Genomic DNA, 15,569 nt, shown 5'->3' on the forward strand with positions numbered 1-15,569 from the left:
GAACTAAGTTGGCCTAACCTGTAGGCTAGATTAGGCAATCAAGAAAAAATGGGAGGATAAAAGTGGAGAAGAGTTCTAGTGTCCATGATTTAATAATTGGGCAACTTTAAAAACAAAAATAAATTGCTAATGATCTCTTCCTGGTGGCAAATCATCTCCCAGTGAAATAAGCAGAAGAGTCTTAATGATTTCAATGGGAACTGGACCAAGCTCTTTTCTAAAATCTTACAGGTTTTTTACATGTGCTGTTATACCACTTGATCACTTCAGGCTGGCTCCTATGATTTTGTTGCTGTTAATTTGTTTCAGAGATTCTGTCAATGCTACTTAGTATCTGCCAAGAAGAAACTTCACAGAAAAAACAATGCTGGAGTAAAACTTAGGGAGAAAGAGTGAACATCAGCTCTTATAGTAACAATGTAAGAACCTGACTGAGATGTAGGATCACCCAGCAAAGCATCCTTGCTACTGCCAGGAAGCAGTTGCCCACACATGTATAGTATACTATACATATTAGCTCACTTAAATGATATATTAACTCTGACTTTTCTTGGTATACTTTGGAATAATCACCTGGGCCCACAAAATTAACTTTGAAAATCCAGAATCCCCTTATGTTCAGTGATACACGTAAAATTATTTTTTAGCTACACTTACACTTAGTAATTAACCATGGTTGGATTGATTGCTTGATTTTTCATTTTTTAATAAAAAAGATCATGCAGACTGTTCAAAAGTAAGAACCTGTAAAGGTCACAAGTACTTCACAATCCTGTTCAGCAATCTCCTCCCCATCACACACCACCTAGTTCTAGCTTTTCATTGTAAAGTGAGCCTTGCCCCTGCCATAGGTGAAGTTCCCACATTTACATAAATCAATATATATCCTATACGCAGTCCCAGAGAAGAGGCCTTGATTGTGCAGGCATCACTGTATCTGCATAGAGACTAATTTTATTTCAAAATCTGTAGCAGCTATATGTAGCCAACAGATATCTTCCACCATCTTCCTTCCCCGCACTGGCAGAACCAAACCGTGATTAAAGCTGTTCCCTGATAAAGATTTCCAACTATTCACTTTGCTCACTGTTTGCTCAGCTGTTGTGCTGGTTAACAAAAGATAGTCATTGCAATCTGTGGTCCAATGAGAGGCTATGGGAATAATTTTTTCATTCTGTTGATACTGTTAGAGATCCTGTTCTTTTGTCTTTCCACTGTCAAATAAAAATCTCATATCCAGGTGAAGTGGCAATGCAAACTGGGCTAACTGGTCTCACTGGCTGTATAATACAATGGTAAGACTCTGCTTTAACTCAGCCAAATGTGCAGTAAAGACACAGGATACATCATTCAGATCAACAGATTTTCAATGCCTTCCCACATTTTCCCTCTCTTCAACACAGCAAAAAATGTCTCTGACAAGTATTTGCAAAAGAGGGATAAAAGAATCATTTTACTAAGCATGGACATCTATACCATATACTGCAGACATCAGCGACACACACGCATTAGGGGAAACTATATAATCTGATAACTCAGGCTTGGCCTTCGTGTAGTTTACAGCTATGTAAAATTTTCCTAGTAGTAGGTGCCTGGAATAACTGTGAAACATTCAATATTTGTAGTCCAGTGCCTCAAGCACCCATTAGTAGACAGGTGCATATTTATTGCAGTGATTAAGTTGCATTTGCAATACCCTCTGTGTCAAATGATGAAGGGCTGAGGACTGGGGAAAGCTGTGTGCAACACAGCCCCTCCAAACCCTAACAAAAGTGTTGTTTTAAACCAAATGTTAGCAGTGTTACAAGTATGTGTAATATGAGTGTTTTACAATAGCATGCCTCTCTGTCTTCAAGCAACACAGAAATGGCTTGGCAACACCCTGACAGCCAAACCAGACTCTTTGGAATTTCCTTGTTATAGCATCATAGCTCTTTATGTTTAACAAGTCATGGGGTACAGTTCCACATATGAAAACAAACAGAATTTCTTAAGCAAACTCTAGCATAAAAAGGGGTGTGTGAAACACAAGGGAATTACACATCCAAAACCTGAAATCAGAAATCCTAGCACTAAATTATATTCTGTACTTTTTTTCTCCGATAAGCTTACTACAAGCTGAAACTTTGCTTTTCCTCTCAAAGAGGTACTTCTTATAGCAGGAAGACTGCTACATGAGCTATGTTCATTAAAAAGCCTGTGGAGATAAGGTTGTAGTTTTTGGCACAACATAGATAGGCCTTTGATGCGGATATTTTGTTGAATATAATGTTGAAATTGCCTAATTACATCAAGGTAAAAGTGAAAATGCTGAAAAATGCTAGAAAAATCCAGAGAAATCCTAGTGGATTTTAGCTATTCATGCAAACTATGTCATCATAAGAAAATTTGTTAAAACAATTACATAGGCTTCCCTTCCACTAGGAGCATGTATATTTTGGAGACAAGAGAGGATTAATCTATTTTGAAAGTATTTGCATATATTTACAGTCCAGATAGAAAGTGGCCTAGTGCACTGTATATGTCTCTGTCTCATGTATTTGCTTAACGACCAGTGGCAATATAAAAGTATTAATTATATATAACACTGCACATGTTTAATTAAATCATCTCCTGAGCACTTCTGCATGACTGTTGTTCTGGCAAGATGGTGGTATTAGCACTCTACTAATTAAATCAGAAAACTCCAATAATTAAAAAAAAAAAATAAAGAGAAAAACTTGCCTGGAGAAATGAGCAAAGAACCAGAAATAAACACTAATTTACTAATTGCACAATAGACCACTGTACGAACCTCATAACCTCATCAAGCAATAGCAAATGTAAGGTTCACTTTTTGTCTGCATGAGAGCCCTTTGCAGAGATCGTTTAAGAGAAAATGGATTCCTAGGTCTCTCCCAGCATGGCCTAATGGTAAAAACAAATAGATGGTTAGAAAACTACAGACCTGCACTGTAGGCCAAAATAATTTGAACAAAAAAAAAAGATTGAAGAGCTTTTCAGTAAGGATCTTTGGATTTTTGCCAAGGAATATACCAATATTTTTCTTTGTAGTTTTCTTGCTTGTCTTAACAATAGCGATGCTTAATGGATGACAGGAAATAGTGAGATGGAAGGATAATCTCACACTTATAAACTTGATTGTAGGATGCATTCATTCCCTACCTAGTCTGATTTGTGTTTTGGAAGTAGTTCATTTGCTATCTTTTTGTTTTAAATGTGCTTAAAGTGAAGTAACAAAAACATGAAGTGGGTGTCAAGTCTTTTGTCCCTCAAGCATGGCTTTTGAAAGCCAAGAAACAGCTCTGAATGCTGACTTCTAAGTGTTCCTGATAAGAGCAGGATGATAACTAAAGCAATTTGAAAACCCAGTTGATATATCCACACTGGTGTTTATTCTTCTTGTTACCATCATAGCGTGTTTAAGTACTAGTCTTTAACCTTGTTGATGTCTATGGTACCACACAAATGCAGAACCAAAATCACTTACTACTGCCTATGTAAATTAGAGAAGCAAAATTTCCAGACTTCATCCATGGTTCAGGGTGTCTGCTCCAACCTAAGTTAGTTTTTATTTGAGAAAAGCCTGCATTTGCATTCTTTAGATATAATCCTGCCTTTAGCACCCTCCAAACTCATAGCAAGGCACACAGAATAATGCCAAAACCAGCCTTCTACTTGGTACAGTTTCAATCCTAAAATAAACGTTCTAACCTAAAAGAAACATTCCCCTTTTTCTCAGGTAGCCCACTGCACAGTTTTTACTTCTGGCTGGACAGGTTTCCTTTGGCTGCCACTGAATCCAGTTTATAAATTAATATTAAAAATTTGAGGCCATTTACTGATGTTCTGACGTCTTGCCTGTGAGACAGGCAATTCTGCACATCAGGGCCTCCAGCATTTGGTGTTAAAAACTTTGTCCACTCTATAAAGTTATGAGATCAGTAGGGACTAGCCACACCCTTTAAAAAAGAGCAAAGGCATGACATAGACACTGTTTGATGCAGAGCATTAAAGTATGAAAGCAAATCTAAAATCTATTGTACATAAATATGCTAAAGGAATCAAAAGGATGTATTTGTAAGCACTTTATCACTTTTGAAACCCAAATGAATGGCAATGATTTCACATACTGCTGCTTGAATTAGTGGCTAAAAATCCCCTTCCTTCCCACTAATCCACAAGAAATATAAAGCAGCAGAGCAGAGAAACTTAACCTTCATAGAAGAGAAGTTGAGAAAAGCAAGTTGCTAAGAACCTGAGATCCGCATCTTATTAGCATATACATTTTCACATGCATTGGTAATAAATTTAATGCAAGCAAATTAGATTGTTATTTATAGAAGCATTGAAACAGTGTCCAGGTCTCTAGAGATCATACAGAAAAGTGAGAAGGGCTCCTGGATGCAAAGAAGACTCGTTTCTCTGAAAGTCAGTTCTGGAAGTCTAAGCTTTCCACCTGACAGGGTAGACATGATGGAACAGCAGCACTAGTGGAGTTTGGGGCTTTTTGACACTGATAAAAGTTTTATTTGCTAATCTGGAAGCTTGCTGAAACATAGGTGCTCTGTTTCTGTTAGACATTATTCTGTCTCTGTGTGAGCTTCTATAGTGCTTCTGGCAAAAAGTAGTTCATATTCTGTATTTTCATATTCTTCTCTTTAATAGGTAATATTCCTGACCTGTCTCTTCAATAACATACCGTGGCATACAATGTGTGCCAAAAAGCCAAAAAGTCATTGCAGTGTAGCAATTAGAGCAATAGCCACACAGAGAGCCCATTTGGGGGATTTTTCAGAAGACCGTTTTCATACCGTTCTGATGTAAACCCAGTCATTTGTGTTCCAGACCTGCAGAACTCTGGGAATCCTATAACAGTTCTCCTTAATGAAGATTCAGTGAAAAATGTGAAGTTCATTTCCTGGTAAGACAGAAAAGGAATTTGCCCTCAGGACCTCAAAGGAATTTTAGATGTGACAAAAGACCATGCAGGTACAGTCTACAAGCATATCAAAATGTCATTCTTCTCCATCAGAACACATTTCTCTCTCTGAAGTAAGAAATTCTGTGAAAAGCATCTTACCTTTATATCGCAGAGTAGCATACTTTCATTTATCTTCTGGATTAATACCCCACAGAAATGAAAGGAGGTAGATACCTGCTTTTCAGGAGGACAACAGGGATTACCTTTATAGTTTGTATTAAAAAGCCCTGCCATCCAGACTTTGATTCTTTTCATTTAGGAGTTTCTATACAATAGAATTTTAAAAATGTGTGCTACCATCGTATTATACCAATGTATGTGATGGCTTGGTCTTTTCATCCAGTAAGTTAATTTTAAAATTTCTATAGTGTTTGCTGATTTCATTAAAGCAGTAATGCATGTTACAGAACAGGTAAGTGTGTGTACAACTGTACAGAAAGGGAAACTTCAGAATATGGAATATAACAGAAACAAAAATTCATCACTCTGGGCTGGTGTGCAGTCATATAGCCAGTTTGCCCTCAGTCTTTATATTAAAAAAAAAACATTGTAACTGTACATTACACACACACAAAAGAATTCTATTTTCCAATTCTAACTTCATGTGTACTAAAAAAAAAAAGCTAGACTTTTATTACAATTGTGATAATATATAGTCACTACAGTTACGCGTAATTCTATACTCTAAAGCAAAAAATACAAACCCGAAATTATTGTCAAAATGTAGAAGCTAAGATACAAGGCATTCACATGGGAGAATAAGAACTAGATTTTCATATTTAAGCACCTTGAATGAAGAAACTAAAATTTACTGTTCGGCACTGAAATAGATGCTGTAATTTGAAGTGTCATATATTTGAAGCTGCCATTTGGTTTTAATGGGTTTGCTTCTATCTTTTCCTAGCAAGATCAGAACCAGCTCCAAAACTATGCTCTTAAAAATGTTTCAGGACTCAGTCAACTTTGATTCTGTGAAACTTAGTGTGAAAATGCTCCCATCTTTTGGGGAGGGAAAATTCTCCCATCCTTTTGAAGGAGGGAAAACTAAGTTTGATGTATTTCTAGTTTTCTACTTAAAGATTGCCAAATATAGGTGCGAGAAATAAAGATATACCTAGTAAGGGTTGTGAAATGACTGGGCACATCATTATGTTTCTGAAACCAGAGAGACTTCAGCCCCTCTCTCATGTGCTGGTTTATATACGCTCCTTAGTGGTCTGGAAGCATCCTGTCTTCCTACCTTGCAAATCTGAGCCCTGAACTACGTCTCCTCTTTGTAAAGATAACCAAGTATATAGTGCTGTGAGTAGGTAATTAATTCTTCTGATTTTTAGGCTTACTAAAAGGTTACAAAGTTTGGATTTTTCTTCTGCTTGTATGTTTTAGAAATCATCCAGTTATTTAGCACATCAGTATACCCTATTAAGGCTGTAAATCTTCGCAGGATATAAATGAGATAAAAATGTCAGGAAAAAGATGTCCCAGTCCTTTCATACAGTGCCATTGCACTGCATACACAATACATGATCTTTGAACACACATACAGTAAGGAAAGCAATAAGTGTTTATGGTCATGATTAAACTTCAAAGTGTGTTTTGTACCAAACACTTTAACGCTTGAGACTGTTTGAAGTATGGCAGTCTTTTATAGGCAGAGTTGATTCCCAGAGTCATTGCACTGATAGTATGGCAGATTATGGTGACCAGACAAGGCCTCAGCTCTTGTAAATCTTCCTTTACAATTCAGGGGCGCTACAAGGAATACTTAAACCAAGAAGAAATATCAGTTTGGGACCAGATGCAACTTTCACCAGGTTTGGTAACCACTCGATTCGCAGTGACGTTTCCACATGAATTGCTCAGTGCTGAGAGATTTCCAGTACCTCCCCCCACTGAGAGCTCATGACAACAGAGGAATATCACACAATAAAGTGGTAAAGGGTTACAGATAGTTCATACTCCTATGAAGAAAAGGAGTAAGTCATAATAACATGGGACAGACTGTTCAGCCTGTTAATAAATTATCTGAGAAAAAACAGTGATACTGAAGAGACAAAGTTTTCTCTTTAAACTACAGTTATTGAGGACAGTAAAAATAAGCTATAAGGAAGTAGAGAAGGAAAAGGGTGACTAGGCAATAAAATAGCAGAGGAAATGCGGTATAGATAAAAGCAAAATGAGGCAGAGGAAAAAAGTGATCCTAAATTTACATGTAGAGCAAGTGACTGCACATTGAGTAATAACAATCAGGATTGGGATTTTAAGTTTATGACAGTTTATCTATTCTGTGAAAACATTACGTCAGTTCTTGATGATAGAAAAACAAAGCAGGGAACAGAACAGAAAATCTCACTGGTTTACTGTGTTTTACTGTTTACACTGGTTTTATATACTGCAGTATTACAATACCTAAAGTTTGAATATTGTGTGCATTTCTTACATTTTTAACATGTTACCTATCTTAAGATGATATAATAGAACAAAAGATTATGGGAAAATGGGCAAAAGAATGACCAAAGATACGGAATAATTTTCCCATGTGGATATCTCACCTTGGAAAACAAATGACTGAGGACAGATATAATTAAGGACTACAAAGCCATGCATTAAACAGAAAAGCAAATGGACGATGATTATTTACTGTCTTTCCTAATACAAGAGTAAATGTGCATTAAATACAATTATGAAGTTCTTTTAGTCAAAAAAGAAGTAGGTGGGTTTCTTACACAGCATGCAGTTAAGCTGTGGGACTCATTGCCACAGGATGTTGTGCATGTCCCCCCAAAAATTAGTCTAAAAGAGATTAGACAAATTGACAGGGAATATTTCTCAAGGACTATTAAATGAAAAGATACCACCTTTATGGTGTACCTGAACAAATGACATCTGAACTGGCTATTACTGGTAGCTGGGAAATACTGGAGAAGTATGACTACAATACGCAGTTATACTTTTGCCAAATACCTCTGGTTGTGACATAGGACACTGGGGTAGATGAACCTGTGATATGTTAGAGTGTAGCCATTTTTTGTCCCAACAGGGTGAGGACAATACTGTTGAGGATACAGCGACTACCATACAGCTTTGCAGTGTGGCAGACCACACACGTCCAAGCTCTGTGGCACGTCAGCTGAATTAATACAGCAAGGAAGACATAACCCCTGAGAATTTGACGAAAAATTCATCTGAGAGCTCTCTCTAGACTGGCTATAAAGTAACTGCTTCCACATACAAGGTCAGCTGAAAACTTTAATAACAAGACAGTAATGTTATAAAGTGCACGTTATATAATACTGTTGTTTGATTTTAAATCAATTATAGATAGCCAAAAGATAATGTCAACAGAGCGGATGATGGTTCCAGAAGCTGACTAAATGCTATTATTGTCCTGTAATGCCATGAACAATGCTATTCTGCTCTTAAGGAAATATCAAAACAGCCAACGCTTGCCTCCAGCAATAAAAGGAAAAAGCTTTGCACAATGTGTTCTGAAAAGACTCTCACCATAATTTCAGCCAAACCAGTGACTTCTAAACCCAGTTAAAACTCTTGTATATTTTTTAAGAGAGATATTACCATAACATGAGACAGACTAGCCAAAGTCATTGATATTTTTGCTGTGTCGAAGTTAGCAAGAAATTTGGTGCAACAAGAGTGAAGGACTAACTCAAAGGTGTTGTTGCTGAGACCCCCAACATCAACATGTGATGGAGTTTGGGGGTTTTACTTCAGACTAAATTTACTCTGCCCCTCTGAACTTAACCCTGACATTGCACGTACAGCCCAAAGCTGCACAAGGTTCCACAGCTGTTGCTTTAAATCTGTAGGTACCAATTAGAGACGGGCATATCCTGAGCACAGCTTACAGTTCTCTGAAAAGAACCCGGGGTTTGTGCATACCAGAGACACTTGTGAACCAAACTGATGTGTAGTGTAGGTGGGTACAGCTAGGGGATTCTCTATATTACTGGTCCACTCTTTACACTACAGCCAATTCTGATGGTCATTCTTCTGCTATCAAGCAGCAGCCAGGGTACAGTGTGTATTACAGAAACATTCTTAACTGCTTTTTAAAACCAGTTAAGGAATCATATTGGTTAAGTATCACAGAATCACAGAATTGTTGATCTTGGAAGACACCTCTGAAGGTCTCCTTTTCCAACGTCCCTGCTCCAGCAATGTGACCTAGAGCCACCTGCCCAGGACTGTGTCTAGATGGTTACTGAATATCTCTAAAGATGGAGACTCCACAACTACCCTGGGCAACCTATTGCTGTCCTCAGTCACGCTCACAGTAAAAAAGTGTTTCCCAATGTTCATGTGGAACCTCCTATGTGTCACTTGGTGCTCATTGCCCCTGGTTCTGTCACTGCGCACCACTGGAATGAACTTGACTCTGTCTTCTTTGCACCTTCCCTTCAGATATTTATATAGATTAATAAGAATCCCCCAGGCCTTCTCTTCTCCAGGCTAAACAGCCTCAGCTTGCTCAGCCTTTCCTTGTATGTGAGGTGCTTCTATCCCTCAATTATCCTCGTGACCCTTTGTTGAACTCTCTCTAATCATGTCCATGTGTCTCTCGTACTGGGGAGCCCAGAACTGGACACAGCATGCCAGGTGTGGCGTCACAAGAGCTGAATAAAGGAGAAGGACCATCTCCCTCAGCCTGCTGGCAATACTTTGTCTAATGCAGCGAAGAATACCATTCTTCTGCTTTGCAGCAGAGGCACGTTGCTGGCTCACGTTGAACCTAGTGTCCACTAGAACTTCAGGCCCTTTTCTGCCAAGCTGCTTTCCAGCTAGGTGCCCCCAGCTTATGTTGCTGCATGGATTTGTTCTTCCCCAGGTGCAGGACTTTACAATTCTCTTTGTTGAAGTTCATGAGGTTCCTGTTGGCTCATTTCTCAGGACTGTCAAGGTCCTTCTGGATGGTAGCATGACCCTCTGGCACATCAGCCACTCTTCCCAGTTTGGAGTAGTCTGCCAGCTTGATGACAGTACACTCTGACCCATCATCCAACTTATGAATGAAGATGTGAATTAGGTCTGGACTCAGTATTGACTCCTAGGGTACAGTGCTAGTCACTGGCCTCCAATTAGACTTCAGGCTACTGATCACCACCCTCTAGTCCTGGCCTTTCAGCCAGCTTTCCAGCTGCCTCACCATCTACTCTTCTCTTGTCTCTGGGGATCTTATGGGGGACAGTGTCAAAGGCTTTAATGAAGTCCTCTGCCCTCATCTACCACACCAGTCACTTCATCATATAAGTTTATCAAGTTGGTCAAGCGTGACTTCCCCTTTTTGTGTTTGAGTTTGGCCAGGAGTTATTTGTTCATCCACACAGGACTTCTGCTGGCATTTTTGCCTGATTACTTATTTGTTGAGGTGGAGTTCTCTTGAGCTTGGAGGAGGTCATTCTTGAATATTAACCAGACTTCTCGGGTTTTTCTTCTCCTCTCTGGGTCCTGAACTCCACCATGTCATGCTGTCAAAGGCAGAAAATAGGATATATACCTATGTCCTTATCATTAGAATAGCTACAGAGCAATTAAAATTTACAGAATAAGCAACATTTCAAGGAAAACAAATTTGTATGAGGACTATTTCAAAAATCCAGTCTCTGTCTGGTGTATATTTCATCAGTGGGGAAGCTGAAAAAATATCACACTGAATTACATAGTTCATGTGGCTGTGTAAACTATAGAACAACTGTATTTGGAGAGCGACACAACGATACAAATGTTGGCAGGGAGGAGAAAGTGCACAAGTCTGTCTTTTTTCTTGTTGGGAGAATATGCTTGGACATAACTAGGGAGATCATTCTGTAAAGGTGGCATTGGCCCTGCTAGTTTAGCAACCTAAACTCTCCTGTCACTGAGGTTTTGGGTGTAATATTTTCTCTGTACAAAGCAAAGATAATAATATATATGCAAACCACTCATAGACCAAGTAATGAAAATGATTGTAAAATTGCTATGAGGTAAGGAAGTCCAATAGCCCCAGCGTATAGTTTCAGAAATATCTGCAACACTCAGGGGCTTGCACTTTCAGATGGCAGCTATTAAGCTTGTTTTCAGACCAGAAAGCAATAACAGCACATAGTATATTTCTTGTCACCATTTAATTGTACTTCATCTTCCTTGTTCTCAAAATTCCAGTGCTTCTAGGTGATCTGTCTCATGAGGAAGGAGATCCTTCTATAGCCTATATGACGTATCTGCTTCTTGGCCTTTGTTCTTTTTTATTATTTTTTTAACACAATATAGTTATGAAAAGCCAGATTGCTTCCTGAGGATTTTGCTGTGCTTACAGGCAAGGAAGACTGGTTTTGGTTTTGTGGAGATTTTGTGTTTGTTTTTTTTTTTCTTCCTGAACTGCCAACTGCCCATGCATAAAACTCAGAATATTTGAAAATAAGACTACAGAAAGTCCTAGCTATTTTGTCTGTACATTTCTTCTTGTTTTCAGCTTTGGAGACAAAGCTGGGTTGCTCGGGGGAAACATGTTTACTAAGTGGTATTGATGACTAAAATGATACCCAGGATTGCTAGATGAAAATGAGGCTATAAATAGGTGTCCCTGCAGAAAAGAAAAAAGACATCATGTACCATATTCTGCTCTTTTCTGCACCATATGACTCTCAAGTTATTACACTGATTTCCCTGGCAGTCCTCCAAGTTTAAACTGATGTAGCCTGAGCAGACTTCAGCTCACAGTAATTAGCTGGTTTTCTTTAAATGTCATATTTCAGGGAATGCCATCAGTTGAATACACAATTACTTTCCCAATTCTTCTATGCCAGTTGTGGAGAAATATATAATCTATGAAACCAATGGTATTATAGTTTTCCAATAGGGCATGTTTGAAAGACTTTGCACTGTCAGATTTAATATCACATGTCCTCCTGACGTATTAAACTTGTGTTTGTTGAAAACCAAGGGGTGACGATAGCCCAGAAACTTGACAATAACATAATATCTCTTGAGATCTCTTCCAACCCCATGTCATACTACATTTTTATCTATTAGAAAGTTTTGTTAAAAAAAAAAGATATTGAAGAAAGGAGGAAGTGGTGGAGGAAATTCTGTTGTAACGGTTGAAGTGCTTTTAATGATATGGAAAATTTTTCCATCTCCCCTTTTGCAGCCAAAGGTTGCTGTAGTAAACAAACATCTTTCTCAAACTCTCTCATGTGCATGTGTTTTTTCTATGTATAGTCCCAGTCATGACATTAGTTAATGGAAGTCATGTTCCCATGCCTCTTCTCAGACTCTCCAACTGCCACAATCAAGCCAGTTCTCTGAAGTTTCCTTTTTGCTGTCATCTAATGAACAGTACTTCTTTGTCTGATCACAGTGAGAAGCAGGTTTACTTTCTAGTTTTATTACACTCCTAAAAAGAGAGTACATTGTCCATTCTTATTCTGCAGGTAGCAAGGTACATTTCATCTCAGGCTGTAAAGAAATTGTTTTTTCATTTTTACTTTACTGTTTAACAAAAACAGAAATTAAACTGAAAAGGTTTTATGCTGCTCTGAATATAAGGACTGGCTTTTTAAGAAATAATATCCTGGTTAAACTTAATTGGGTACCTCTCTTCAAAGCAATCTGCCTCCACATTTCATCTGAGATTCAGCATACTCTTAAGTTTTCGTATAAAGGGTCTAATTTCGTTCTCGTTAATGTCAGCAGTAATGACTGGTTGATATCAATGAAAACAGGCTATGATTCTGCAGAAAGCAGAGGTGTGATTTATTCATAGTTATGACAAAAAAGGCTTACTCTAGTTATAGCAGCTTTAATGACTTCAATATTTTTCATATTTATATATACATTATTAGGTAATTTTAAAAAAAGGAAACTTACATGATCTTCAAACCCCATCAAATTTTCAGTTCTTTTAATCTCTTTATATACTGAAAAGAAAAAGGTACTGACCTCTTGCTGAATAATGACTTTTATGTCTGTAGGTATTTCAGATCAAAATTAAATTGTATGCTTGCCACGGCACATTACAATTAAATGAACACAGTGTATTTTCTTGAAGGTTTTAGTTTTATGTTCCTTTGCACTGTGTGTAGGTTTCACTGTGAGAACTACTTTATAATTTAAAAGATCCCCAGAGACTTTTAAATACTATTCCGGTTTTACAGATGGGCAAATTGAAGTCAGAGCTGCTACAACTATACAAATAATAAGCAGCAGTGCAAGAACTAGAACATACTGGCCTTGACTGCCAGACTTCTTCCCAAACTAGAAAGAATGATGCAAAAAGTAGATTGAAAATAATAAGCCGTAACAAAGGCAGAAAATGATCTGAATGAGATGAGTAGTAGCACTATTGACTGGCTAGATTTTATTGTACATGCACAGCCAGAAATCAACGTGTTCAGTGAATGAGTTTATCAAACAGACAGAACAATCCATTGTGATATGTCTTGACTGTTAGTGGTGCTGGCAGCTCAGCTGAACCTTATGGGATAATTAGCTAAGGATAAATTAATCTGTTCTCAAATGTGGCCTGCTGATCTTTCCCAGGTTGTGAACCCGGCTTAAAGGCATGGTTGTTGGTTGGTTTTTTTAGTGTTTAATTTAGTCTTCCTTGGAACTTGAGTAAATGGTTGCATCTGCAGCTATGAAATATTACTTTAACATTTTAAAAGAATTTTCCTGAGTAAAAAAGCTGCATGTGTTGGATTAATGTCAGACCATTTTCCAGTTAATACTGGATCTTTAGATTCTTTGTGCAAATGCTCTGCAGGAAATATCACATAGCTAGTCTCAAGGAAGACAAATATTTAGTTTTTGCAATACTGTCCTTAAATGACTACATATAGCTTATACGAAAAGGAGTTGGCACAAATCTCTTTATTTTACTTTAGCTACCATAGATGAGGTTTGTTCACAGTTACTGAGGTTTTTAAAACTTGGGATCTTGGTACTTTTAAGCTATCCTGGAACATACCTAGTTTCTGGCATATATTACTGTTTCAAAGATTCTGCTTTAATGGTAGCTATTTCCAAATACTCTTTGTGACACTTGGTCTCATAGCTCTGTCTTATTAGAGCTGGTAGGCTAAAAATATAATTGGTATTTTAATGTTCTGCAAAGCATTTTTTAAAAGGAAAGGAAAAAAAAAAAAAAGAGAACTGCATTCAGGATACTTGTTTTCTTTTTGCTTCCCATTAATCCAAAGTGGAAGAGAGGCTGTTCTGCACAAAGAACGAATACAATAGGCATCCTCTTTCCCCACAAACACCTTCCTTAAAAATTAAGGTTTATTTGAACTGCTAAATATTTGAGTTGACTTTTTGTCCCCCATGGATTCTGTTGTACATTCCATAAAAACCTGATTTTCAAGTAAGCTCTCCTTCACACTCAGTTTTACCGCCATTGGTGACAAGAGCGATTCACGCCATGCAGAGAATATGATAGTTGCTTGCACCTACACAGACTGTCACTGGGCATCTATTTGAAGTTAAATATGGCAGCAATTGTTTTTGCCTGGAATTAGTGGGTAGTAAAAGCAGCTCTCCATTACCGCACTAAACGTGCTGTCAGCTGAGGTATAAGCACAGATCCCTCTGCTCATCTGTGGGGTTGAGGGTTCATGCAGCTGCAGAAGGACCCCTTTCTGGAGCTCTGCTGTCTTGTGGATACACTCTTAAACAAAACAACTGCAGACAACTATCATTTTCCCTATGTTAAGCCTGCCTTTTTAGGATTCCCATATGCTACTTTTTAAGTTTAACCTTAGGCTTGGCTTTGTGTTTGTTAATTTTTATTTGTATCACTCCCATACAGATGTTGGCCTAGAGATGCTGCTGTTGGAGACCAGCAGGCAGCTTCTCCTCATCCATACTCCTCACACAAAGCTGTGAAACTTTGTAAATTGGGTCTCAGGTATTCATGCAAATTTTCACTGTTTTTCATGGGATGGCGGCTCCACACAAGTGCTGAAAAGTCTTTATTTAAATGAAAACATGCTGTACACATAACCTACTGGAGATACACGTCCTGCTCTGTGTCTATTGATGGTGGATGGAGTGCTGGTTTGAGGACACTGGCTTTTCCTGCAGCCTTTCAGACTTTGGGATGCAGCTTGCTTGCAGCCGAAGCCACAGCGAGGAGGAGGGTGCCAGGGCCTGGCCCCACGCTGGAGTGCCCCATCCCCACCCGCCCATGGGCTGTTGAACGGGGAGGAAACAGAAATAAAAGGACTGTAAACAGATTCTTTCACCGTGCCTTCCAGGTCACGTCCTTCCCTCCCGGCCGGTTCCAGCCCAGTAATGCTGGGGCTGGCGGGGTTGTGGCAGATTTGGTGCTGCTGCAGCCGGGCACCCATGGCCGTCTCCTCTCCCCTCTGAGGTACCTGGCTGCATACCTCCCTCCTCCTCTCTCCCACAAGTTGGCAAGCTTTGCTGTCCCTGAGGGCTCACTCCTCACCTGGTCATTTCCCCGCACAGCCCCCCCTCACCCGACTTCCAGAAGGTTCCCCCAGGGAGGGCTCAGCCCCCTGGCTCCGTCGGGAGCCTCCCATCCTTCCCAGCAAGGACAAGCCTGGCTCCCCGCTGTGCCCTCCAA

At 38.8% G+C, this 15,569-nt stretch overlaps 1 protein-coding gene across 1 annotated transcript in view; it reads right to left on the reverse strand.

The window, feature by feature from the left end:
• Positions 1-15,330, reverse strand: part of SLC12A2 (solute carrier family 12 (sodium/potassium/chloride transporter), member 2) — a 167,093-nt gene extending 151,763 nt beyond the window's left edge. Inside the window, exon 1 of the mRNA XM_009889717.1 lies at positions 14,989-15,330. Coding sequence (XP_009888019.1) covers positions 14,989-15,330 — 342 coding nt within the window. The remainder of the gene's footprint in view (positions 1-14,988) is intronic.
• Positions 15,331-15,569: the final 239 nt, after the last annotated feature.

This window comes from Charadrius vociferus, unplaced genomic scaffold, assembly GCF_000708025.1.
Source record: "Charadrius vociferus isolate BGI_N301 unplaced genomic scaffold, ASM70802v2 scaffold377, whole genome shotgun sequence".
Taxonomy (NCBI): Eukaryota; Metazoa; Chordata; class Aves; order Charadriiformes; family Charadriidae; genus Charadrius; species Charadrius vociferus.